We start from the raw sequence: 24541 nt of genomic DNA, 5'->3' as shown, positions 1-24541 counted from the left end.
ATTTGGGATGGCTAGGTCTATGAATTTTAGCAGTTTATTGTATTTGAGGAGTATTTGAGAATCTCTATGTAGGTTTTCTATCCAGAGTTTAGGATTTTATTCTTTTTTTTTTTTTAATTGATTTCAGAGTGGAAGGGAGAGGGAGAGAGAGAGAGATACATAAATGATGAGAGAGAAGCATTGATTGGCTGCCTCCTGCACACCCCCCACCAGGGACCGAGCTTGCAAACTGGGCATGTGCCCCTGACAAGAGTCAAACCCAGGACCCTTAAGTCCACAGGCCGACACTCTATCCGCTGAGCCAAATCGACCAGGGCAGGATTTTATTCTTTAAAAAATGTTTTTTTGCCCACTGGTGTGGCTCAATGGTTGAGCATCAACTTATGAACCATTAGGTCAACGGTTTGATTCCCGGTCAGGAAATTATCTATGTATAAGCTTAAAATATCTGCAATTTAAAATTTTTAACTTTCCCTCCAACCTGATTAACTTTTTTCTTTTTTTTAACTCTTGAGCACCTGGGTAATGGTTTTTGTTTTTGTTTTTAAGAGTAGTATTAGTTTCACAGCAAAATCAAGACAAACGTACAGAGAGTTCCCATATGTCCTTTGCCCCACATATGCATAGCCTCCCCCACTATCAACATCCCCTCACCAGAATGGTACACTTCTTAAAATTGATGCACCTATATTGACACATCATAATCACCCAAAGTCCATAGTTTATCTTCGGGTTCACTATTGATGTACATTCTCTGGGTTTTGACAAATATTAATGACATGTATTCATCATTACAGTATCATACAAAATATTTTCTTTTTTTTTTTCATACAAAATATTTTCGCTGCCCTAAAAATCCTCTGTGCTCTGCCTATTCATCTCTCCCACACCTACCTTTTTTTTTCCTTTTTATAAAACTATCAATAAATCTGTTCCTCTCCTTTATACTTGCAAAGGACCTGTGCTTAGGGGAAATATCTTTTTGTTTTATTAATGTTATAATTTAACCTATTCCGGTCATTTAATTATGAAATTATTACTATAGCCACTACATTATTTATTGGTTTCTTAGATTGTTCTTTACATGTTTACTAAAGAATCTGGCCTGTCACTGTATACCTTAACCATAGATCCTGTGCACACACCCATAATGCAAGTCTTTATTCACTAACCCAGATAAAAAATGATGTATATGCAGAGATCTTGTTAATCAGGTGATCATGAAGTAACGTTTTATAAAATATGTGCAGTCTTCCAGTTCATTTTAGATTGTTGAAATATAGAAATAAATCCTGCCCTTGGGTTAGAGCTCATACCATCTGCTTTATTTGCCACCAGTTTAAATACTATTTATCCACAGTTAACATCCTTCATGAAATGTGAGAGAAAGTTTTTTCACTTTTACATGGATTTATTATTTGGAATGACTTAGATTGGTAGTTTCCAAGCATTCTTTTAATATAACTTACTTTTCCTTTAAAAAAAATCTCACTTTGAGTTCCATATCTATACTAATAGACAAAGATGCTAATTGACCATACCTTCGCTATGCCCATCAGCCAATCAGAAGACTATGCAAATTAACCCAACAAATATGGGCGTTAAATTTGCATACGGGAGGCAGGACGGGACAGCAGCGATCCACTGGCCCGCCTGGCCGCCATCCGGGCCTGCCGTATGCGACCCGCCTCAGCAGGTTTCGCTCCCTTCTCTGCTTCACTCCAGCCGCAGGAAGCCCTATTCTTACAGGAATCTTCCTGCAACGGGCCTCTAGTATAATACATAATTGAGAAGGGCTCATTTCTGAAGCCTTGTCCTGTTTGCTTCTAGCAATTTCTAAGAACTTTAAGGCCCTGAAAACCATGCATATAAGTACTTATTTCATGAGATTGTTATTTTACAAACTGGCATATTAATCATAATGTTTTAGTCAAAACTAGTGGTAGCAATAGGAAACAAAAAAAAAAGACATTGAACCTAGTGAGATCTTGAGTTTTAATTCAGAGTGAGAAAACATTTTATTGAAATAAATGCACTTTGGCCCTAGCCAGTTTGGTTCAGTGAATGGAGCGTCAGCCTGCGGACTGAAGGGTTCTGGGTTCGATTCCGATCACGGGCACATGCCCGGGTTGCGAGCTCGATCCCCAGTGTGGGGTGTACAGGAGGCAGTCAATCAATGATTCTCTCTCATCATTGATGTTTCTATCTCTCTCCCTTTCCCTTTCTGAAATGAAAAATATATTGTACTTAGTATTTGTACATCTCTGCTAAACAGTTTGAAGCCCTTGGTAGTTATTTTACATTTGAGTTATTGGTACTAAGTGAATTGGCTTTGAGATATTAAAAATATTTTAGACATACATAGCAGGAATTATTAAGATCTTGACCCTTAGGGCTTTATATAGTCTTCTGCATAGAAGTCAAAGAAATTGATAGAAATATGTATTAACCAGTTCATATGCTATGATTATGTTTTAGAAAACAGCCTTGAATGAGTGTTCATGTCATGAATGTGATTTGATTTTCTTTCATTTGATAGGAAAAGGCTCCTCTATTTCTGAAGAGAAAGGTGACTCTGATGATGAGAAACCAAGGAAAGGAGAAAGACGATCATCCAGGGTCAGGCAGGTAAGTCAAGTACCTCTTAAAGCATCTATCACCTCTTTGGGTAATGCTTTGGATATCTCCTGCTCTTCCTTCTCAAACTATTTCAGAGTTGGTGTCTCTAGATTTCTATACACTCATCTTCTTTCTCCTCCCTTTCATCTTTTCTTTTTTTTTTTTTTTTTAAATTTAAATCTGCTCTGGCCTTAGATTTCTAAGTAATTATTCAGTTAAAACCTTAAAGCTATATGATATGATGTTAAGTGAGCAGAATACAAAAGTATATATATAGTCATCTTATTTTAATTTTTCTAGGTGTTCCACTAATACCTTCATTTTTTCAGAAAAATATATTTTGAACTTATTCTCAAAGATTGATCTTAATGATGGCTGTTGAGGAATAAGGAATGTGAAGAGCAGAGAAAGAGGGAAGAAGATGTAGCTGCAAATTGAGAATATATAAACATGTACTTTGCTGTTATGGGTTGAATTGCATCCCCCAAAAGATGTTGAAGTCCTAATTCCAAGTATCTGTGAATGTGACTTTATTTGTAAACAGGGTCAGGTTAAAATGAGGTTATCAAGGTGGGCCCTTATCCAATATGACTGCATTCTTATGCAAAGGGGAAATTTGGACTCAGAGACAGACACATCCACAGAGAGAACACCACTCGAAGTGTTCAAGGAACTACTAGAGAGTAGGAGAGAGGCCTGGAACAGATCCTTCCTAGTGCCTTGAGAGTTTTGGCTATCACCTAGATCTCAAACTTGTAGCCTCCCAAACTGTGAGACAATGAAAATCTGTTGTTAAGCCAAAAAAAAAAACCCCAAAAAACTGTATGTATAGTGTAATTATGACTATGGAAAATAAATAATGGGGGGAAATAAAATATACCAAAAATGACAAAAATAATCACATTAAATGATAATAGGTCAGTCCGTCGCCGTCGCCCCCCCCCCCCCACTTTCTTGATGTTCAATTTATATTTATTTTTCAAGCTTGAAGCTAAAAAATGAACCAGAAGTTTCATTATTGTATTCCTTTTGGTCACTATTTTGCTTCTCATTAGAGTCCACATTAGTCATGCTTGTCTACTGTCACACTTATTTCTATGTTGCTGAAAGCACATGTCGTTGAGTTTCTCTTTCCTGTGTGTGTCTCGTTGGATACTTTTTCTCTTCTGTTGATAGTGAGCTAATATACTTGGAATCATTGTATATCTATCTTTTTTTTTTTCTTTTTTTTTCAGGCAAGAGCAGCTAAACTCTCTGAGTGCAGCCAGGCTGCTGAGGAAGAAGAGGATCAAGAAACACCTTCCAGAAATCTAAGGGTCAGAGCAGATCGAAATTTGAAAACAGAGGAGGAAGAAGAAGAGGAGGAGGAAGAGGAAGAAGAAGAGGAAGAGGAAGAAGATGATGAGGGGTTAAAATCGAGGGATGCACCAGTTCTGAAACAGTTTGAGGAAGAAAAAGAGGGGAAAGAGGTGCCCAGGGCAGAACCAGAAGAGCTGATGGATGAGAGATCCCAAACCATAAAGTCCCAGGAACAGGAGGGCTTAGAGAGAGGAGGGAGAGTTACAAGGTCCCAGGAAGAGGCTAGTAGAAAAAGTCATTTGGCCAGACATCAGCAGGAGAAAGAGATGAAAACAGCTTCTCCCCTTGAAGAAGAAAGAGAATTAAAGCCTTTAAAAGGCGTAGAGGAAAAATCAAAGTCCCCTTCCCCTCCTCGATTGACTGAAGATCTAGAGAAGGCCCCTCTTATGCTACAACCAGAGCAAACTGCCAGTGAGGAGGAGACTCCCCCACCTTTACTTACCAAGGAAGCATCTTCACCACCACCTAATACCCAACTTCAGAGTGAAGAAGTAGAGCCCATGGAAGGCCCAGCCCCCCCGGTTCTCATTCAGTTATCTCCTCCTAATACGGATGCTGAGGACAGGGAGCTATTAATATCTCAGCATACTGTCCAGTTGGCGGGAGGCTTGTCTCTCTTGTCAAGTCCTGCAGACACCAAAGCAGAATCTCCAGCAGAGAAAGTGCCAGAGGAGAATGTCCTGCCTCTGGTTCAGAAAAGCACACCAGCTGAATCCTCAACCCAGAAGGATCTTGAAACTGAGTTAGACAAATCTGGTCAACCACTCCCTCTAAAAATTGAGGAATTAGCACCGGCCAAAGGGATCACTGAGGAATCTCTTAAACAGCCATCTTTGGAACAGAAGGAAGGCAGAGGGGCTTCTCATACCCTTCTCCCAAGCCACAGATTGAAACGGTTAGCTGACTCATCCTCTAGCCGGTCCTCCTCATCCTCATCTTCCAGTTCTAGATCAAGATCTCGCTCTCCTGATAGTTCAGGCTCTCAGTCTCACTCACCTCCGAGATCTAAGCAGAAAGATGCATCTCATGCCAACCCTCGTGGTAGATCCAAGATGGGTTCCAGATCGACATCAGAGTCTAGGTCACGTTCCCGTTCTCGTTCAGCATCAAGCAACAGCAGAAAAGTAAGTATGGGAGTACCCAGGGTGCATTGATGTTCTATCTGTATGCCATCTGTATGCCAGTGTTTTTCAATCACAGGAGAACCTATCATATTTTCTGGCAGAAATAGGAAAAGCTTCCTTTAGTCCCCAGTTCAGTGATTACTTTCCCCTCATTTCAGAATCTAATTTTCAATTCAGTGATCCCTAAATGGGTCCTTTTTTATTTTGAGCCCCTTTGATTCCAATGAAAAGAATTTGAATTTTGAACTTTTTTTTAGTTCATTTATCCATCTCCTCTACTAAACTATAAACTTCTTGAGGCTAGGGACATGCCTATTAACGTGTATTCCAGTACCCAGCACCTAGTGGGGCTTAATGAGTAATTTGTTGAATAATATAAGAAGCCAGGGAGGTCACTAACTCAAACAGGAATAAACACAGGGACGAAAAGGTGGAAAGTATTAAATTGGGTCAGCAGAAGTTGGAAAACCAGTGACCTACTGAACATACACCATATAAAATAATTTGCCTTATGTGTTTCATTTCTTCAGTCTCTAAGCCCTGGAGTCTCCAGGGACAGCAACACCAGCTACACTGAAACCAAAGATCCCTCTTCTGGTCAGGAGGTTGCAACTCCACCAGTGCTACAACCGCAGGTCATTGAGCCAAAGGAGAGGACCTCCATATCATCCACTATTCAAGTGAGGCCTATGAGCCAACCTGAGCCAGCCGAAAAGCATGTGACTCAGAGGGTACAGCCTGAACGGGTAGGCTATTTTGCCCTCTCCCTAAAGGGAGAGAGAGGATTAAGCATGATTTTCCCTTTTGTCTTAGCTATAAAACTGAAAGGTCAATCTGGACAAGGCTCATTAGAAATGTATAAGGTTGGGGATACCTGTTAGATTCCACTTAACTCATTTCCAATTCCCTGGTTCATGTGGCTAAATTCTCAGTTCCAGGACTCTCGGGGTCAATTCTTCCACAAAACTCATTTTTTTCTGCTCAAAAGGAAGCCTTTTCTTGGTTCTCTTGAAAAAGAATTATAATAAAATTATTGCTGGCATGGAAATTCTTTAAGCAATATTCCATTCCGCTTTATAAAATGAAATAACAAAGATATATAGAGCTATGTGTAGAGTTGGTACCGTGTATATTCTGCTATGCCTTTTACCAGCTCCAGATTAAAGAAAAGGAACCCAGCAGATTTAAGTATGTTGCTATGTGTGTTTTGCTATGTTTGTCCTGACAGGAGAGCCCAAAGAAGTGTGAAGCTGAAGAGGCAGAGCCACCAGCTGCCACACAGCCCCAAACCTCAGAGACTCCAACCTCTCACCTACCAGAATCAGAAAGGATTCATCACACTGTGTAAGTGATATATTTTGACTCGAGTATAACAAGAAACTAGGAAAGTAATTCTTTGCTCGCAAGAGTTCTTTGACTAAGCATGTCCTAGTTTCCTTTTAAAACATGAAGGCAGAGCTTTATCTGGACAAAGGCTAGACTTCAGTTACTATGTTGGGAGCTACCACCAGAAATCTTAAGATACGTGGTCTGAAAAGTGGTGGTAAGAGCGTAAAGAAACATCTAGGATCACTTGACCAAAATAGTTGATTTCTTTAAGGAGCAGGCAGCAGAGACTTCTGTCTCCAAACTCAAGACAGTGTGAGGAACTTGACCCAAAAACATCTTAACTCAATTTTTAACTCATTTACCAACTACATCTAAGCCCGGAATACAGGTTAATAAAGGATATTGAGGGTCTACAAAGAAAGACACAGAAGGGTGTTGCTTTGTTTTAGTTTCTGTATTTTTCTTGTTTATTTGCTATCATTTTATTAGACACAGTTATCTCTTATAGCATACAGCAAAATATGAAATCCATATCAAGTCCAAAGTTAATTCTTGGGTCCCTAAGACTCTTGAATTGATTTTATCATTTAGATAATTAATGTGAGTTTTTTATTTCCTTGTATTTAGTTCTAGAAAAATACTCATATCAAATTAAATTTGTAATTGAACATTTATTATTCTGAGCCAAGTATTATAAATTAAAAAGCCATTGAACCAGAATTCCTGGCTTCAAATTCTCATGGGAAATGAAAAAGAAAAGCATTGTGGAAATAAGATGCTTAACTTTTAGACATCAGGAATCTGGTACTGCGTTGGTGAATGTCCTATATAGACAGTTGGCCTAAAGTTTTTTCATGGTTGTTTCTATGTAATTTTAACACTATACTATCAGTATGATTTTCCCTTTATGTAAAAGTCTAATAATTTACACTTTTCTGAGAACTTCACACCATCTTTTTACTTCAGATTTTGGAGGGTGGTGGGCAGGTGACATGATTTTATTATCTCATTTTTTAATGACTTTAATAATAGTTTATACTCTATTATATAGCTTTTGCCTTGGCACGACCCTTGCTACTGTCCATTACAACATTCTTGCCTCTGCTGCCATCTTGTGGGCATTACATTTTTTTTTTTTTTTTTTGAAAGCCAAAAGTTCATTCTACTTCCTTTGAAAAGTTTTTGTTTTTCCTTTTTGGGATGAGTACATTCTCCTTTGGAAAAGGGTTTTTCTTCTAGGACCATAAAGTGAAAACTCAGCGGATTCTGGAAGGTGTTGAGGATTTCCCCAGCTACACCATCGATGAGGAAATGGGGTGACACCTTCCCTTCCGTGTCCATCAACCAGTGATAATACTTGCCTCCCCATCCCATGGGGGTACAGCATGGCCTTTGCATAATGGCAGTTTGGAAGTAGGTGTTGACAACCTGCTACTGACTGGGCATGAGAAACTGCCTCCTATGCACTTTGAGAAGCAAGTAATTTTCTAAAAAGCTCTTTGCTTGCCCTAAAATTCTGTGGGTCTGTGAGGTTCTTTCTGGCAACAGAACAGCGCTTTATGCTGTTTTGAAGCACCTTTATTTCTGGACTTTCACGTGGAGTCCAGGGCAAATGAGGCTTGGAGTCATATACAGTTTTTCTCCCCAGTTAAAGGTGGCTTTGATCTTCATTTTATGACTAGAGTAATCTAATCTACGTGATTCTGGCAAGGTGATAGACAAGTGGCACTTGGGGCAAATACTGTGATTGTCCATTGTTGCCTAGGCATGGTTCAATGGAACAGCCTCTAGATTAGAAATGCATGTGAGTTTAGGAGAGTTCACACACATTCCTCTTACCTGCTTTCCTTCAACCTATCTTCAAATGGTCTCGTCCAGTGGTCGGCAAACTCATTAGTCAACAGAGCCAAATACCAACAGTACAACGATTGAAATTTCTTTTGAGAGCCAGATTTTTTAAACTTAAACTATATAGGTAGGTACATTGTTATTAACTTAATTAGGGTACTCCTAAGGCTTAGGAAGAGCCACTCTCAAGGGGCCAAAGAGCCTCAGTTTGCCGACCACGGGTCTAGTCATCAACCTAAGGAAAAGACATGCCCAAAGGCCTAAACCCATAGGCTATTCTGAGAGGTCCTGATACAACTAATTCATAATACTCCTGGTCTTTCACATCCCCCACCTCCCCCACCCCAGTTCTAGTGTTTAGCCAGTGACCTTGGGAACCCTGGCCACTTTTAAAAGTGGGATCAACAGTATTAAATGGGAAAGACCTTTTGTGGCTTAACCTTGGTTTTGCTCCGTCTTAACCAGAAATCACATGACTTTAATAAAAACAGCATAGGTCCTATTGATTCAGTAAAGTGTTAAAAAAAATTAGACTGTACTTCAAGGACCTCTCTCCACTTGGAAGAGATTACCTAACTTTTTTGCTGTACTTGGCTAAATCCATTCTAATTCTGATTGTGCCCTGAGGAATTCTAGATTTATGGGGTAAGGTATCTTTTTCATTGCTTGGAGCAGGAATTTGTGAGCTTCAGTTCTATTTCAGTTGAGCCCTATTCCAAAATACAATCTTCTGCCTGCTATGGATATAACAAAAATGTCCTCATAAAGCAGAAAATAAGGATATTCTCTTTTTATATTTAAAAAAAAATAGAGGGGAAAAAAACTTTATGGGAGCAGTTGTTGATTCAAACCTGAAATTTTCTGAAGACAGCCTTACTGTGTATACAAACCCTGCAAGAGAAATTTAGGGCTTTTTGCCTGAATAGGAGGAAGGAAATGGTCCTTTAAGCCAATATGACACCGTAATTGGTACTCCTCAGGGGGGACCTTCAGTGCCAATATGCCAAATGATGCATAATAAAAAAGTAGAATTTATTGTCATCAGTAGAATTTGCTCATTGAGAAATTGGTATCTCAGGACATATTCCCCCAAAATCATACTGTCCTTGTTATTTTAGAACTAGTATGCACCTGAGAGTATTCTGTATTAAAATCTCTGCCTGGTGGTAGTCAAGTTCCACTCTTTTTTATTAACTTTCACGTCATCTCATGAATTTTCTACAAAAACTAAACTTCAAACATATGCTTATAAAATTTTCTTTTCCATTAGCCTCTCAGAATTTTATTCATATTCAGTTGTTAACTGTAGTGTGATGTTATTAGCCTCCAAGTAGTAATATCCTTTTCTTCTGGGTTACAAATGCTGTTTAATTATGGGTAGATAACCCCCAACCCTAACCCCCATGCAATTTCACATATATCCAAAGATATCAGAAACATTTGTGTAAGAACTAAAATAAGTGGGAAGTCAGAGACTACAAGGAAAAGCTGTGTGGGACTCTGACCTATAGCTAACAAGGCTTTTGGATTGATTGGTCCTGCAAGTAAATTGAGTTCCCTTTTGGGGTAATTTCAAGAATTCTTTTAAAGCCTTGGGAAGTTTTGTTTCCTACAGAATTGATTATGGGGCAGTTTCACAAACTTGCTGTGCCTTAAGAAGCCCAAGGATGATAACACGGTAAAATTCTTATTTTAAAAAGAGGTTAGCCGAAACCGGTTTGGCTCAGTGGATAGAGCGTCGGCCTGCGGACTGAAAGGTCCCAGGTTCGATTCCGGTCAAGGGCGTGTACCTGGGTTGCGGGCACATCCCCAGTGGGAGATGTGCAGGAGGCAGCTGGTCGATGTTTCTCTCTCATCGATGTTTCTATCTCTCTCCCTTCCTCTCTGTAAAAAATCAATAAAATATATTAAAAAAAAAAAAAAGAGGTTAAAAAAAAAGTGAAATTTCCAGTAGAGAAAAATTTTTTTCTCCAAGGAAACTACTTCTGGAGAAGCAAATTGGCAGCTGAAAGTATTTTAGGGCAATTGATGGACAGGGAGTATTTATTTGAGGAATTTTAAAGGTAACATTATTTGTGGGAATTCTAGCCAAAGACATGTTTTAAGAGGAAAACTTATAGTTGAGTAAGCACTTATTAAAGTGTCCACTTGATACCCACAGTGACAACCTAATTCAGAAGTATTTACTGAGCATTTCTTTGTGTTAGGCCTTGGGCTAGGGACCAAGGGCTGTAGTCTCTGACCCTGAGGAACCCTGCAGGATGGATGTGAGGGGCAAGTAAACCAGTAGAGTCCTAGCCCAGTGATGGCGAACCTGTGACACGCATGTCAGAGGTGACACGCGAACTCATTTTTTTGGTTGATTTTTCTTTGTTAAATGGCATTTAAATATATAAAATAAATATCAAAAATATAAATCTTTGTTTTACTGTGGTTGCAAATATCAAAAAATTTCTATATGTGACACGGCACCAGAGTTAAGTTAGGGTTTTTCAAAATGCTGACACGCCGAGCTCAAAAGGTTCGCCATCACTGTTATACAGAGTGATAAGGACATTGCTGAAAATCTGTCAGGCCAATTACTGGAAGTCATTGTATCAGAGACAGAGAAGTCCACTCTTTGAGGAAATAAAACATCAAATGAGATAATGGCCTATTAATCAGACATGTATGTATGCACATTCTTACCTGACTTGAGGTGTCGTTCAAGCCAGACCATTAAGTGTGAACCTTTATACTGTTCCACGAGATATGTATTGTTATTTTTCCCACTTTACAGTTTAAGAAGGAAATGCACAGAAAGAGTTAGAAACTTGCCCATATCACACAACTTGTATGGGCCCTAGCCAATTTGACTCCAAAGCTCCTAATCTTACTAAGGAGACAGGGAACTTTTACAATAATGTATAAAATAAACTGCATGACCTCTTTAGCATTCATTTGGCATGTAAGTTTAAGATTTTAAGCAGCGGGGAGGAAATTTTATTCTTGCCTAAAAGCTCTGGTATTGCAAATGAGATAAACACTAAGCTTTTGGTTAGGTCAGTGGTTCTCAACCTTCCTAATGCCGCGACCCTTTAATACAGTTCCTCATGTTGTGGTGACCCCCAATTTCATTGTTACAAATTGGACATAATTAAAGCATAGTGATTAATCACAAAAACAATATGTAATTATATATGTGTTTTCCGATGGTCTTAGGTGACCCCCAAAGGGGTCGCGACCACAGGTTGAGAACAGCTGGGTTAGGTACTCAGAAGCTTGTCTTAGTGTTAAACCTCTACTGCTACTAGGATACAAAAGGAGCCCCTTTGTAGTCCACAAATGATTATATTGAGCATCTACTGAATGCTTTATGAATGATTAGAGTCAGGTTCCCTTCTCACATTTAGGCCGGTGAAGATGCCCATAATAATTTCCACTTAGTTCCCAATCACTCTCTGCCCAGCAGATCACCCCCACCTGGTGTAACCACGCTCTCATTTCAGTTTCTTACCCACTTCAGAGCCCTCGCCTTGGAGCCCTTGCTCCAAGAATTGCCTTCGTGCTTCCGCTATCCAAGGTCCCCTTGCCCTGTTTATCCTTTTCTTTTCTGTCTCCAGTGGACTCTGGGGCAGGGTGACCTTATTAAAGACTCTATGAAACAAAGTTGTCTGTCATATCTTCAGAGACACCTTTCCCTCACCCACCCCCACACCACCTACCCGCACACTGGTAATTGGAAAAGGAACTCTTGTCTATCCACTTCCAACATCCGCGGGAAAAGGACAGGTTGGAGTGAAAGACGTCAGTGTTGGGGGCGAGCAGGAAGTTACTGTAGTGATTGGATCGTACTAGTTCTTACCCGACCTCCCCACCTTGACCAGCTAGCTGGCTGATCTGGTTTCGAGGTTTCATGTCTGGTTTCTTGAAGAGAGGGAGGTGGGCACATAAATTGCTTGCGACCCTCCATTCTGTGCCTTTCAACTTTGACATTGTTATCTGCCCTCTTTAATCGTTTTTTCACTCCCAGCTCTGCAGTTTTCCTTGCTTCTATTCTCTGGAATCTTCCAGGCAAGCAGCAGTAACTTTGTATGTCCTCTCTACCCAGCCCCCTCCCCGCCCCTGGGAAGAGTAGGAGAGAGCACCCTCTCCCTGCGGGGTTAGGCCTTGGTAGCTGTTGTAACCCGAGAAAAGAAGGAAAAGGGCCAGACCTGATGGAGCCAGCAGAGAGCTCCCGGTGGCCTGCCAGGGGAGGAGAAGCTCGCTCGCTCAGCGCCGCCCTCCTTCCCCTCCCCCCTCCCCTTCCTTCCCTCCTCCCCTCCCCTCCTTCCCTTTCCCTCCCCTCCCCTCCCGTCCCTCCCCTCCCCTCCCCTGCGGCAGCGGGCCCTCCCCTCGCACACGGGCTGCTGGGTAAGTGGCAAGATGGCTGCCCTGCATGTCTCCGGCTGATCGCCGCTGCTCCGCTAATACAATAGAGCCAGCCACTACCAGCAGCCTGGCCTCTTCCTCCTCCTCCTCCAGAGAGACCCGTCCAGCCGAACTCGGGGTTTGCCGTGAGGACTTAACGCTTATCTCTTAAAATCCAGATCTATTTTAACCTCCCTCACCACCACCACCACCTCCCCTTCCATTTACCATTTTTTGGATCCCCAGTTGCTCCATCTCGATTTTCTCTCTCTGGATCGGGTGGTTGGGGAGGAGGTGGTGGGATCTTGGGACAAGGAAGGTGTTTTGTTTTAATTTTTTAGGATTTTTTGTTTGGTTTTTGTTATTTCTTCCATTCCAGAAAGGGATAAACAGCACTTCCAGGGGGAGAAAAAAAATCATGTTATCAGAAAGCAAAGAAGGGTGAGAGCTTCACATTTCCATGTATCCTCTTTCCCCACTGACCTAGCCCACCGCGTCTTCCTTCTCTGCCCCCTGGCTTTCATTCCGTCTTTCGTTTTGGTTTGTTTTCAGTCATTCTGCTTTCCCCCTTTGTCCTTCCTGCCTGATTTCTAATTGGCCCCACTTGTCCTCTCTCTGTAGGAAATAGGTATTTTTTGGATAAGCCTTTTCTTTAGATTTAGAGAGTTGAATCTTGTGTTTCTGTGGGGGCCTGTTAGCTGGGGGCACAGTTCCGATTTTCCCCTCCCCCCTTCCTGTGCATCCCTCCCTGCTTGCTCTGGGGAAGCTGCTCTGACCTCTGAGTGTCAGTCAGCCCTCGGGAATGCTGAAATTCCCGGTGGTGATTATCAGCCTGGGGAGGTTTGGTTTCCCTTCTGAGGCTTAGGCCCCTGATCATCTCGATTTGATTTTTTTTTTTTTTTTTTTATCCCAGTGTATGGGTGATAGTGGGGATGAGATTAGAGGTAGAAGTTAGGGGTGAAGACAGAAAAAGAAGAGAGGAAAATAGTTTATCTGAAGTGAGTCTCTGGTATTCATTGCCTTAAATGAGAGAGAACGTGTGTGATTGGGGGAGAGTGGAAGTGGGTTCTGTATTTGTGGGGGAGGGTGTGTCCTGACTGGGAGGCTGCTCTTTATTTCTTGGAAGTTGGAATGAGGGAATGGGAGAAACTGGGCGAAAGCAGAAAGTAAGAACAATTCCTACACCTCTGAGCAGGTAAAAGTGGCCTGATTTCTTCTCTGAGTTTTCATACTCTCTCCAGCAGTTTTAGCTTTTCCTTTCTGATGAGAGAGGTTTCTTGTTGAAGCTTGAACCCTCACCACCCCTAACTTCCCTACAGCCCCCACCCCTACCATCTCTCCATTCCTGGTGTCTCCAGATCCTATGGGTTAGTAGGTCTTTACTTATTAAGCAGTTGATTAAACACAAGATTGGGATCATTTGCCACAGCTGTGGTCATTCTTTCTCCCAAGAATCAGGCTTCCCTTAGTTTGTATGCAATTTTGTTAAATACAGGTGCCTGTGACTAGGGGACAGCGAGGCCACAAGGTTGTAGACAAATCACAGTCACTTTTGAGGGACTGGGGGCTGATTGTCTTCTGTAAGAGTACTTTGATTAATTACCTAAGAACAGTTGGAATCCTGGCCCAACAAATAACAGCTTTATCCCATCTGAGGTTGCTCTGATCTATGCACTTCCCCAAGGAAAACTGTTTCCCACTTTTCCTGAGGGGGGGAAATCTCTCGTCTGGTGTGGAAAGCAGCTCTCCCAGCCCATCCAAGTGATGAGGCATGGAGGTTTCCTGATCCAAAACCTAACATTTTGTTCTCTCTTCCCCTTGGTTCTTTCCTGCCCTTCTCTCCCAACCTCTCCCCATACTTGTCAGTGAGGAGAAGGAGGAAGTGACCATGGATACAAATGAAAACAGACCTGAAAATGAGGTGCCAGAGCCCCCCATGCCTGTTGCAGACCAAGTCAGCAATGATGACCGCCCGGAGGGCAGTGCTGAAGATGAGGAGAAGAAAGAGGTAAATCTTCAAGCTGCCCATTAGGTGGGAGGGAAGGAGTGGACCTAGGGGAAGGAGTGGACCACCCTGGTGATCCCTTGTCCACAGTTGGATAGCTAAAGAAGGGGATAAGCAGAGGCTCCCATCAGAGTAGGGCCAAGGGAGAGCTCGCTGGTTTAGCAAGGGAGACCCCTTGTGATGGGGACAGGGCTCATTATTTCCCCTTTCCTTGATGGGGAAGTAACGCAGTCCAGACTCTGGAAGTTTGTAACTAATGGGAAAGTCAGTTAATGGCCCTTTATCTAAGACCTGGGCTCAGCTTTCCCTGCCACCTTCTCCAGCTTTTCCCTGTGGGAACTCCTTTAGCTTTCCCTCCTTTTAAAAAGTCTGTTACAGCTAAACGCCATCTAGTGGGCTTTGATGGTTCTCAGCTGACCAGCCATGCTGAGGAATTTTTGTTTGTCATCTGCCCCCCAGTGGTCTCATTGCAGAGATGTAGCTACTTAGAACCCACAACCTGGGGTGATTCCAAAGGCCCCTTCTCCACTTCTGTGACCCCTCCACTTCCTTTTTTGTCATATATATTATCCTGCACCCAATTCAGGGGCCTCCCCCCATCAGAGCCCTCGAAGTCCACCTGGCTCTTAAAGTAACAGAAAGAATTAGCTGGGTTTGGGAATGGGGTAACAGGGTGGGAGGGACTGTTGTGTGTGTAGCCTTTCTTTGGTGTGTGTTGCGGGGGGTGGGGCCGGTGAAAGTGATTTGATGTGCAGAATATTATTTATTACAAGGTCCTTCTTAAAACTTTGTCCAAGTACCTCATGTACGATAATCCGCCCGTAAAATATAACCCTGCCCAACTGGCCAATCGCTGATGCCGCCTCTTCCTCTGGACCCACCCGCTGCTACTGAGCTGCCCAGTCAGAGCCGAGTCTGCTGTCCAGGTGTCTTGGCCAGAGGGGGGCATGTATATGGGATCCTGTGATGGGCCCCCTTTTGCCTCCCTGCCTTGCTTACATCAGGGGGCCAAGAAGAGCACTGTTCTGGAGAGACTTGTATTGAGAAAGCAAAAAGCATTTGGAAAGGGGTGGACTTGCACCATCTCCCTATTTGGGACACCCCAAGAAGAGCTTGTGTCAGTGCTGGGGCGCCTGCCCACATGCCCTTACTCTTTTGAGGACTGTGGGTTACCTCCTTTGCTGCAGACTGTTGGGATCCCCATCTAGGGCACCAAGACCTCCTACAGAGTCAATGTTTGTGATCACAGTGCCATGCTATGAAATACCGAGTGGGGCTCTCGGCTTAAGCTGTGACAACTAGGAACCCTGTGGAGAAGTCTAGGGTCTGAGCCCAGGGATTTAATGCTGATGACAGCCCAGCCATGCATCATCACTTGCTCATCAGATGGACTTTCCTCTGGTCCCTGTTGTCCATGATGAAGGGCAGCATGTTGGTTGCTCCAACTTCTCCTCCATTCCTGGAGGCAGGAGCTCATCCATCCACCTGACTGGAACCACTGTCTCAGCTGGAGTCCCTGAGAAGATGCCACACACAACTCTCAGAAGAAAAGCATTCTGACCTTGATGCTGAATGTGTGCCAGGTCCTGGGGCTATCACCTTCTACCCCCAGGCTGCCTTCATCAGAGGTTCCATGATCCCACTCGGTGAGAGGACCCCCCTCCCCAGTTACAGGCAGAGGAGAAAGGGACTCTGGAGAGTCATCACCTGGATTCCAAGTATTGGGTGGTGGTATTGCTGCAGCTTGCCACTGGTGGACATAGGGTCCTGCCTGCCTCTCACGATAAAAGGCCAGGACCATTCCTGCTTCTCACAGGCCATCTCATCAGGGACTGCAAGATGATGCCCCTACAGAGCTGGGACTGATGTCTCTGCCCCTTTTTCCCCCTGTGCCCCTCGCTGAGCCTGGCTACCACCAGTGAACTATATTGACATCATGGAAACTGGGCAGCGTCCCCCCACACGTTTCCCTCCCGCCCCCCCTGCGCCCCTGGGAGGACTCTGGCATTGCCGTGCTGACCACCACGCCGTGCGCCCACCTTTTTTGCCAACCCAACCCCCCACCAATTGCACAGCGCCTAGCAGGGAGGGCTCATTCTGATTGGACCGGCGGTTGACTAGATACAGTACACAGTGAGGTGCGATTGGCTGAACTGAAGATCCCAGGTGTGAGATGGTACCTGGAACATTTGTCATATTCCTAGTTTATTTTCCTCTTTATTTTCTTCTTTTTATTTTATGTTTTATTTTAATTTTTTCTTTTTCTTTATTTTCCTGATTTCTTTATTGGATTTATTTATTTATTTGGTTCATGTTTTTCCTGTTTTAATTAAGACTTTTTTTTTTTCTTCTCACTAACCCATCAAGAGCAGCCTGGCTAGGGGTCAGGCTGGCCCTTAACGGAGACCAAGGAGACTTGGTTAGACTACACAGATGGGGCTGTGGGGGGTGGATGGTGAAAGGTTATTTTATCAAGAGGGTACTTCCCTGCCCTTAAGAAGGGTGGTAGTTCTTAGTTTTTCCAGAAATAAGCATTAAGTCTAAAAATGCTCTATTCCCCTTTTCTCTCTCTCTTCCTCTTTTTGTTCTGTCCATAGTCTTTCTCCCACTGAGTGTTTGGGACAGAAAATTACTTGAAATCAACTTTGGAGGTTTCTGGTCCTTGGCAGAGCCCCTAAGGCTTAAGCCCTGTTCAGAAGGAAACAGTAAGGCTTTACTAGAGTTGCACAGTGCTTGGAAAGTCTGAGACTCTCCTGGGGACAGTCTGCCCTTCATAGAAACCTTCCTTTACCAGAGACACCGTAAAATTCTTCCCGGGGCCTCGCCTCCAGTGGGTCCAGTGCTGCCCTTTTCCACAGTGTGGTGGGGGTCTGGACAGTCTTGACAGCTGTCTTAACGACTGAAAGCCACTGTGAGTGGATGTCAGACTGGACATTGAGAAAAAGAGGATGGTTACCTTGTTAAAGTTGCCGTCCCAAAGTTGGTTTCCTCATGTTTTCCCCAAATTAGCAAGGAAGACCTAGGAGGCCAGATGACCCAGTTCTGGGCACAGCCTGGGCTTGGTGTCCTCTTACCCCATAGAGACAGTGGAAGAGGCCCTGACCAACAACTTGGAAGGGCTGGGAGGCTACTGAATTCCTCTTCCAGCTTATTTCTGGTTAAGCTAATACATAGGTGTGGTATGAGCTAGAGGACTTTTCCCTGCTGTGATGTTTGGTTTTATTTTTTTCTCTGTTTCTCTAACTTGCATTGATTCTGCTTCGTTTTTGCCGTTTGCTGCTTCTGTTTTGGTCTCTGTCTGTCTCTGTGTCTCTCTCTCTGTGTCTTTGAAGCTTAAGCTAAGACTGCCCCATCTAACCTCCTTCCCCCCTCTCTGTGGGGTGTGTCTCTTTCTCTTTTTCCCCTTTTCTTCTCTATACAGAGTTCGCTGCCTAAATCATTCAAGAGGAAGATCTCCGTTGTCTGTAAGTCTAGCCCCAAATCCCTGATAAAGGCCAAGAATGGCATAAAAACCAGAGTTCACAGAGAAATAAATTCCCATTCTCTCTCAATGGCATTCTTGGGTCACCCACTCCTGCCTTATGACCTCCACACAGCAAATCTACATCTTTTTGGCATATGTAGGGTTCCATTTTGAAACTCAAAACATTAAACAATCCCTGTCATTTTTCCCCGGTCACATTTCTTCCTCAACTCTAGTGAGGTAGGTTGTGAGAAGTTTCACCATTTCTTACGTAGTCCTACATGTATTTATTCTTTCAGGTGTCTGAACTCTCAAAACCAGGAGTGGGTTTGAGGGAATCCTATATAGTGTTTACCAGTTTATGCCTTATTCTAAGAGTATCTGAGGAAAAGAGAGTGCCCCACACTTCAAACAGTAACATGTTTAACATTTTTCCAATGAGGAACTCTAAATTGACAAAAGTGTAATAGATCTTTATAACTTAAATATCAATCTGTAGTGTGAAAATTAACCTAAAGCATAATCAGATCACATCATGATCTTAGATTTTAGTATTGTGGTTTTATTTTTTTTTCTGGATTACCATATCCTCCTCAATCTTTCTTCCCCAGAACTTTAGGTATTTCTACCACTAAAAATTTAAACTGGTTACTCTTCCTTGTTGCCTTCAGAGATGAATAGCTTTCATTTGTCAGAAAGTGGCTCCAGTCCTTTTATTTTGAAGCATGGCTTCCCCAGTCCCCAAATATAAGTTCCTTAAGTTAACCTTTTACTAAAATTCCAATTGAAGGCTATCTGAGTGTTGTATGAACCAGTAGAGAGCCTGAGACCGTCTAACTTTTGGGTCCTATTTCTTGGGAACAGCAGCTGCCAAGGGGGTGCCAGGTGGAAACAGTGACACAGAGGGGGGCCAGCCTTGTCGGAAGCGGCGTTGGGGAGCCAGCACAGCCACCACACAGAAGAAACCCTCCATCAGTATCACCACCGAATCACTCAAGGTGAGGTGGGAGGAGCCAGGGAAGGGAGGATGAGACACATTGAGGTGGGAGTAGACATGGGCCCAGTGTAACGGGGTGGGGGGTATCTGTGTCCCAGAGCCTCATCCCCGACATCAAACCCCTGGCGGGGCAGGAGGCTGTTGTGGATCTTCATGCTGATGACTCCCGAATCTCTGAGGATGAAACCGATCGCAATGGTGACGATGGGACCCATGACAAAGGGCTGAAAATATGCCGGACCGTTACTCAGGTAAGGCTCCTTCACCCCAGTGTTGAGTGAGGGAGTAGTGGAGGCAGAGCAGGCACCGAGGAGCTATGATGGAGTCTGCCGAGAGTTGGGTTACTTGGTTCTTTTAGGAATCAGTGGACTACTAAATCCAACCTGTTTCCTGTAATAAAGTTTTATTAGAACACAGTCACATCAGTTCATGTACTCTTGTCTGTGGCTCCTCTATGTTATACAGTCAGAGTTGAATAGTTGCAACAGAAACTGTATGGCTCACAAAGCCTAAAGATATTTACTATCTTACCCTATCCAGAAGAAAATCTATGGAACTCCTGGCTTAGTTTTCCTCATGACAGAGTTGAGGCATTAACAATCCAAAGATGTGGGAAGACACATGCTGGGTTAACTGTACAACCCTCTCTCACAGGAAACCAGAGGCTGAAAAGAATATGCTAGTGTTTAAGAATCCCTCCACATCTGATTCTTTATAGGTAGTGCCTGCAGAGGGCCAGGAGAATGGGCAGAGGGAAGAAGAAGAAGAAGAAAAAGAGCCTGAAGCAGAACCCCCTATACCTCCCCAGGTTTCAGTAGAGGTGGCCTTGCCCCCACCTGTGGAGCATGAAGTAAAGAAAGGTGGGTGAATCACTAATGAGTGAAACAGTGCAACTCCCCAAATTCCCAGAGCACTTTATTTGGACTTCTTTTAATGTTTTCCAGCCTAATATAGTATTTTACATATCTGTCTTTCTCTACCCCTTCTAAGTTATTAAGCTACTTGAGGGCTAGTTTTTACTCTGTTTAATCTTTGAATCCCCTTAATGAGATTAGCCTAGACAATACCTTGCACATCATAGGTGCTCAACACATTTAGATGGAAGAGTGACTCCTGAGTCGGGAAAAGTCATGTTGCCCTGGTCCTTGTGGCTCGGTTGATTGAGTGTCGTTCCATGTACCAAAAGGTGGGCACATGCCTGGTTTGCAGGCTTGATCCCCAGTAGGGGGCATGCAGGAGGTAGCCAATTGATATTTCTCGAATCTGTGTTTCCCTCTCTCCCTCTCCCTTCCTCTCTCTCTCTCTCAAAAAAAAAAATCAACTAAAAAAGTCATGTTGTTCCCTTCTGAAAACCATTTGTGTGCTCTATTTGTTAGTGACTTTAGGAGATACTTTAACACGACGTTCCATTAGCCAGCAGAAGTCTGGAGTTTCCATTACAATTGATGATCCAGTGCGAACTGCTCAGGTGCCCTCCCCACCCCGGGGAAAGATCAGTAACATCGTGCACATCTCCAATTTGGTAAGTTATTTTTCCCACAGTGCAGCCTGGTTGAGTTTGAGCTTTGGACTCATACTTCTTAGGTTCAACTCCTAAAAAGACAGATTGAGCAAGTTACTTAACCTCACAATCTGTCTTTTCATCTGAAAAATGGGGAGAAAAAAATGTCACCTTGCAGAGTTTTCTTAGAATTTGCAGAAGGGCTGGCACATAACGCCTTAGGGAGTGTTACCATTCTTCTCACATTACTACCAGAGGATTCCTCACTTCTGTGCCCTCAGCAAACTTTGAAGCTGTACTCCCGTGACAGTGGCTTGGGAAATCTTGATAGTAGTTATCTGAGTATTGTTCTTCCGCTTTCGTTGGCAGGTTCGACCCTTCACTTTAGGCCAACTGAAGGAATTGTTGGGACGTACAGGAACTCTGGTGGAAGAGGCCTTCTGGATTGACAAGATCAAGTCTCATTGCTTTGTAACGGTGAGGAGCAGGCGAAGCTCTAGGTCAGAGGTCCTCAAACTTTTTAAACGGGGGGCCAGTTCACTGTCCCTCAGACCGTTGGAGGGCCAGACTATAGTTTAAAAAAAAACTAGTCAGCTGCTAAGCAACAGTCAGCGGCGGCAAAAACACCCGGCGGGCCGGATAAATGTTTTCAGCGGGCTGCGTGCGGCCCGTGGGCCGTAGTTTAAGGACCCCTGCTCTAGGTTATGGCATGTTTCTTTTTTGTGACCAGCGTGGCAGGTTTGAGGGCATTGTAGCAAGTGGGCAAGATTAAAGGCCTATTATGACCCCTCTGCCTTCTCCCTTCCCCCGCCAGTATTCAACAGTAGAAGAAGCAGTTGCTACTCGCACGGCTCTACATGGGGTCAAATGGCCCCAGTCCAATCCCAAATTCCTTTGTGCCGACTATGCTGAGCAAGATGAGGTAAGAAACTGAGGTAGGGGCAGGGGAGGCCATCTTCTCCTGAGATTCCTTTCTCTCTCTTCCCTCCTATTTGGTTCCTTTATTTAAACCAGGGGCTCCAAAGCCTCTGTCCTCTGGTACCTAGGCTCCTTCTGTGGGAGTGATGTTTCCATCCTGACTGTCCTTGTCCCTCCTCTACTCACAGCTGGACTATCACCGGGGCCTCTTAGTGGACCGTCCCTCTGAAACTAAAACAGAGGAGCAGGGGGTACCACGGCCCCTGCATCCTCCACCCCCGCCCCCAGCCCAGCCACCACAGCATCCCCGAGCAGAGCAGAGGGAGCAGGAGCGGGCAGTGCGGGAACAGTGGGCAGAGCGGGAACGGGAAATGGAGCGCCGGGAGCGAACTCGATCAGAGCGTGAATGGGATCGGGACAAAGTTCGAGAAGGGCCCCGTTCCCGATCACGGTCCCGTGACCGCCGTCGCAAGGAACGTGCGAAATCCAAAGAAAAGAAGAGTGAGAAGAAAGGTACTTAGCTGTGGGGCACACATATCCACTGGGACATGGCACGGGGACCCAAGTGGGATGGGACATGGGGTGCTGTGCATCAAGTCTGACTCATTTTCTTGCACCTCAGAAAAAGCTCAGGAGGAACCACCGGCCAAGCTTCTGGATGACCTTTTCCGCAAGACCAAGGCAGCTCCCTGCATCTACTGGCTCCCACTCACTGACAGCCAGGTGGGTGCCGGCCTTCCCGCCCGGCTCAGAGCTGCAGCAAGGCTGGGGCCCAAGGAACGGCTTAGGGTAATAAGGGAAGAAACAGCATCACAGAAAGAGGCAGTTTTAAGAAACAGTTGATGAGACTGCCTTGTAGAGAAGCCAAACCTGAGAGGGTGGAGGTAGACACAAAGACAGGAACTGTGTTCACATATCCTAGGAAGCTGGCTGTGCCAGTCATGCTTCTTAAAAATTAATTTCAGGTAGCAGAGAAATCTGTTTTATAAGCTCACCCATTTCTCTCTTTTTTTAATACGTAGGGTTTTTGCTTTTTAAATCTGTTTCTTTGTAACAGGCCTTTTGGGAATTTTAGGTTTATGCCACTCAACTAAAGAGAAAAGAGATTTGTTCACATGTAGGCAGCTAGGGAAATACCAGAGGCCAGGTATGGATGGTGCCCACTACCTGCTGTGAATGTAAAAGATAAACACTTGGAGGAACTGGGACTCTGAGGCAAGGACAAATGTCATTGTTGCCTGCCCCTCCCCACCCCCCACCCCCGCCCCCAACACACACATATTCTTCCTGCCTGCTTAACAGCAAAGCCAACAGTGACCCTGAGCTAGGAGTGCCTGGTCTAAGTGCAAATAGACAAAAGCAGGACTGATGTGAGCTGGACTGAAATACCTATTGCCTTTCCTGCCGGCTGCAGATTGTTCAGAAGGAGGCAGAGAGGGCTGAACGGGCCAAGGAACGGGAGAAGCGGCGGAAGGAGCAAGAAGAAGAAGAGCAAAAGGAGCGGGAGAAGGAAGCAGAGCGGGAGCGGAACCGACAGCTGGAGCGAGAGAAGCGGCGAGAGCACAGCCGAGAGCGGGACCGGGAGAGAGAGAGGGACCGGGAGCGTGACAGGGGGGAGCGTGACAGGGATAGGGAAAGAGAAAGGGACCGGGAACGAGGCAGAGAGAGGGACCGCAGAGATACCAAGCGCCACAGCAGGAGCCGGAGTCGGAGCACACCTGTGCGGGACCGGGGTGGGCGCCGCTAGCTGGGAAAACAGTAGGGAGAGCTGCAGGCATCAGCCACCCTGCCCCGGGGTGGGGGCTCAAGGCCACAGAGGGATAGGTACAATCTCTTTCATGCCATTTGCCCAGTGCTGAAGTATGGCTGCCACCTGTCCCTACATACCAAATGGAGCAGTGGCCATCTTCCTCCCCTGTACCCCATAACCTATCTCGGGATTTCGCCCTCTCTCTCATTTCCCATGAAGTCTGTGAGAGGGAAGAGCTAGGTTAGAGAGGGAGGTGGTGGCCCAGAGTTGGGGAACAGCCAGAAGCCCCAACCTTTTTCATTTTTCCTCCATCCTGTTCACCACCTCCTTTGGGTACTCACACCCCTTCTTGGGAACAGCTGGGGCCAGGACTGGGTCACCTATGAGCTGAATCAGCCTCTCCTGAGTCCCAGGGCCCCTGCAGTTCCCAGTCTTTCTGTCCTGCAGCCCTTGCCTTCTGCCCACCGGTTTCACTTTATATCCACCTTTTCCTTTTGTTCAATTTTTATTTTTATTTTTTTTATTATTAAATGATGTGGTCTATGGAAAATAATAAAAATCTGACTTAGTTTTAACTAGTGTGTGAGTGGCTTTCCTTGGGTAGGGCCCTGGGTGATGGTGGATTTTGGCTGGAGCCAGCATAGCTTTGCGCAGACTGCTGCTTCCCAGAGACGGACTGACCACCTCCTTCCCTGCCTTGGCTCTAATCACACAGATACGGGGCTACCTCACTGGTGGGTAGAGGGGAAGGCCCCCTGGGTCCCGCTGGAGGCATTTTGGTCACCTGCTTTTCACCTTCAAGGTGCCTCCCACAACTGCCGCCAGGGGGCGGCAGCCGCTCGCCCGGTAGGCGCCTGTTAATGAGCTTCCCAAAAAGGCTCCACTCCCCACCTCCGTTCCCGCCAGCCTTGCTTCCTGGGCCCAGCCCGGGGACTCCCTGGACCTTTATGCCATCCTGAAGCGCGCCCCAGCAGGCTCGCTACTGTGTCCTGCACCGGCTGCCCAGATGACGCCGCCTTGCGGCCAGGGTCCATACCAGCCCCCGAGGCCGGTCCGCGAGCGCGAGCGGGCCTCTCCGCAGTGGCCCCTAATTCCCCTCCTAGCCGCCAGCTCGCCCTACGACCCCGCTGTGGGGGGCATGCAGCCCCCTTGGCACTCTCGGGTGCACCCTCCCGCCAGCTCTGGGGACCTGGCCTGGACGTCCACCCAAGTGCCTCGCTGCGGGCCGGGCCCGGGAGG

The 24541-nt window shown here is 44.9% G+C and overlaps 1 protein-coding gene across 8 annotated transcripts in view; it reads left to right on the top strand.

The window, feature by feature from the left end:
- ACIN1 (apoptotic chromatin condensation inducer 1) overlaps nucleotides 1–23877 on the top strand; it is a 37248-nt gene extending 13371 nt beyond the window's left edge. For 2 of the 8 annotated variants that reach the window (XM_070426507.1, XM_070426483.1), the window contains 15 exons: nucleotides 2540–2628; nucleotides 3855–5102; nucleotides 5633–5848; nucleotides 6331–6446; nucleotides 14535–14676; nucleotides 18095–18137; nucleotides 19001–19134; nucleotides 19232–19384; nucleotides 19852–19993; nucleotides 20510–20655; nucleotides 21004–21111; nucleotides 21449–21556; nucleotides 21741–22065; nucleotides 22175–22275; nucleotides 22967–23877. In XM_070426507.1, coding sequence (XP_070282608.1) covers nucleotides 2540–2628; nucleotides 3855–5102; nucleotides 5633–5848; nucleotides 6331–6446; nucleotides 14535–14676; nucleotides 18095–18137; nucleotides 19001–19134; nucleotides 19232–19384; nucleotides 19852–19993; nucleotides 20510–20655; nucleotides 21004–21111; nucleotides 21449–21556; nucleotides 21741–22065; nucleotides 22175–22275; nucleotides 22967–23299 — 3404 coding nt within the window. In that variant the 3' untranslated portion in view covers nucleotides 23300–23877. Of the gene's footprint in view, nucleotides 1–2539; nucleotides 2629–3854; nucleotides 5103–5632; nucleotides 5849–6330; nucleotides 6447–12681; nucleotides 12815–13047; nucleotides 13110–14534; nucleotides 14677–18094; nucleotides 18138–19000; nucleotides 19135–19231; nucleotides 19385–19851; nucleotides 19994–20509; nucleotides 20656–21003; nucleotides 21112–21448; nucleotides 21557–21740; nucleotides 22066–22174; nucleotides 22276–22966 lie in introns of those variants that run through there. The other 6 variants (XM_070426499.1, XM_070426488.1, XM_070426491.1 and 3 more) reach the window with 6 other exon arrangements.
- The last annotated feature ends 664 nt before the right edge of the window (nucleotides 23878–24541 follow it).

The sequence above is a fragment of the Myotis yumanensis genome, unplaced genomic scaffold (assembly GCF_028538775.1).
Source record: "Myotis yumanensis isolate MYYU_CA2020_CCGP unplaced genomic scaffold, mMyoYum1.0.hap1 SCAF_1, whole genome shotgun sequence".
Taxonomy (NCBI): domain Eukaryota; kingdom Metazoa; phylum Chordata; class Mammalia; order Chiroptera; family Vespertilionidae; genus Myotis; species Myotis yumanensis.
Note: the sequence above shows the minus strand (reverse complement) of the source record. Positions and strands in the feature narration are given on the sequence as shown.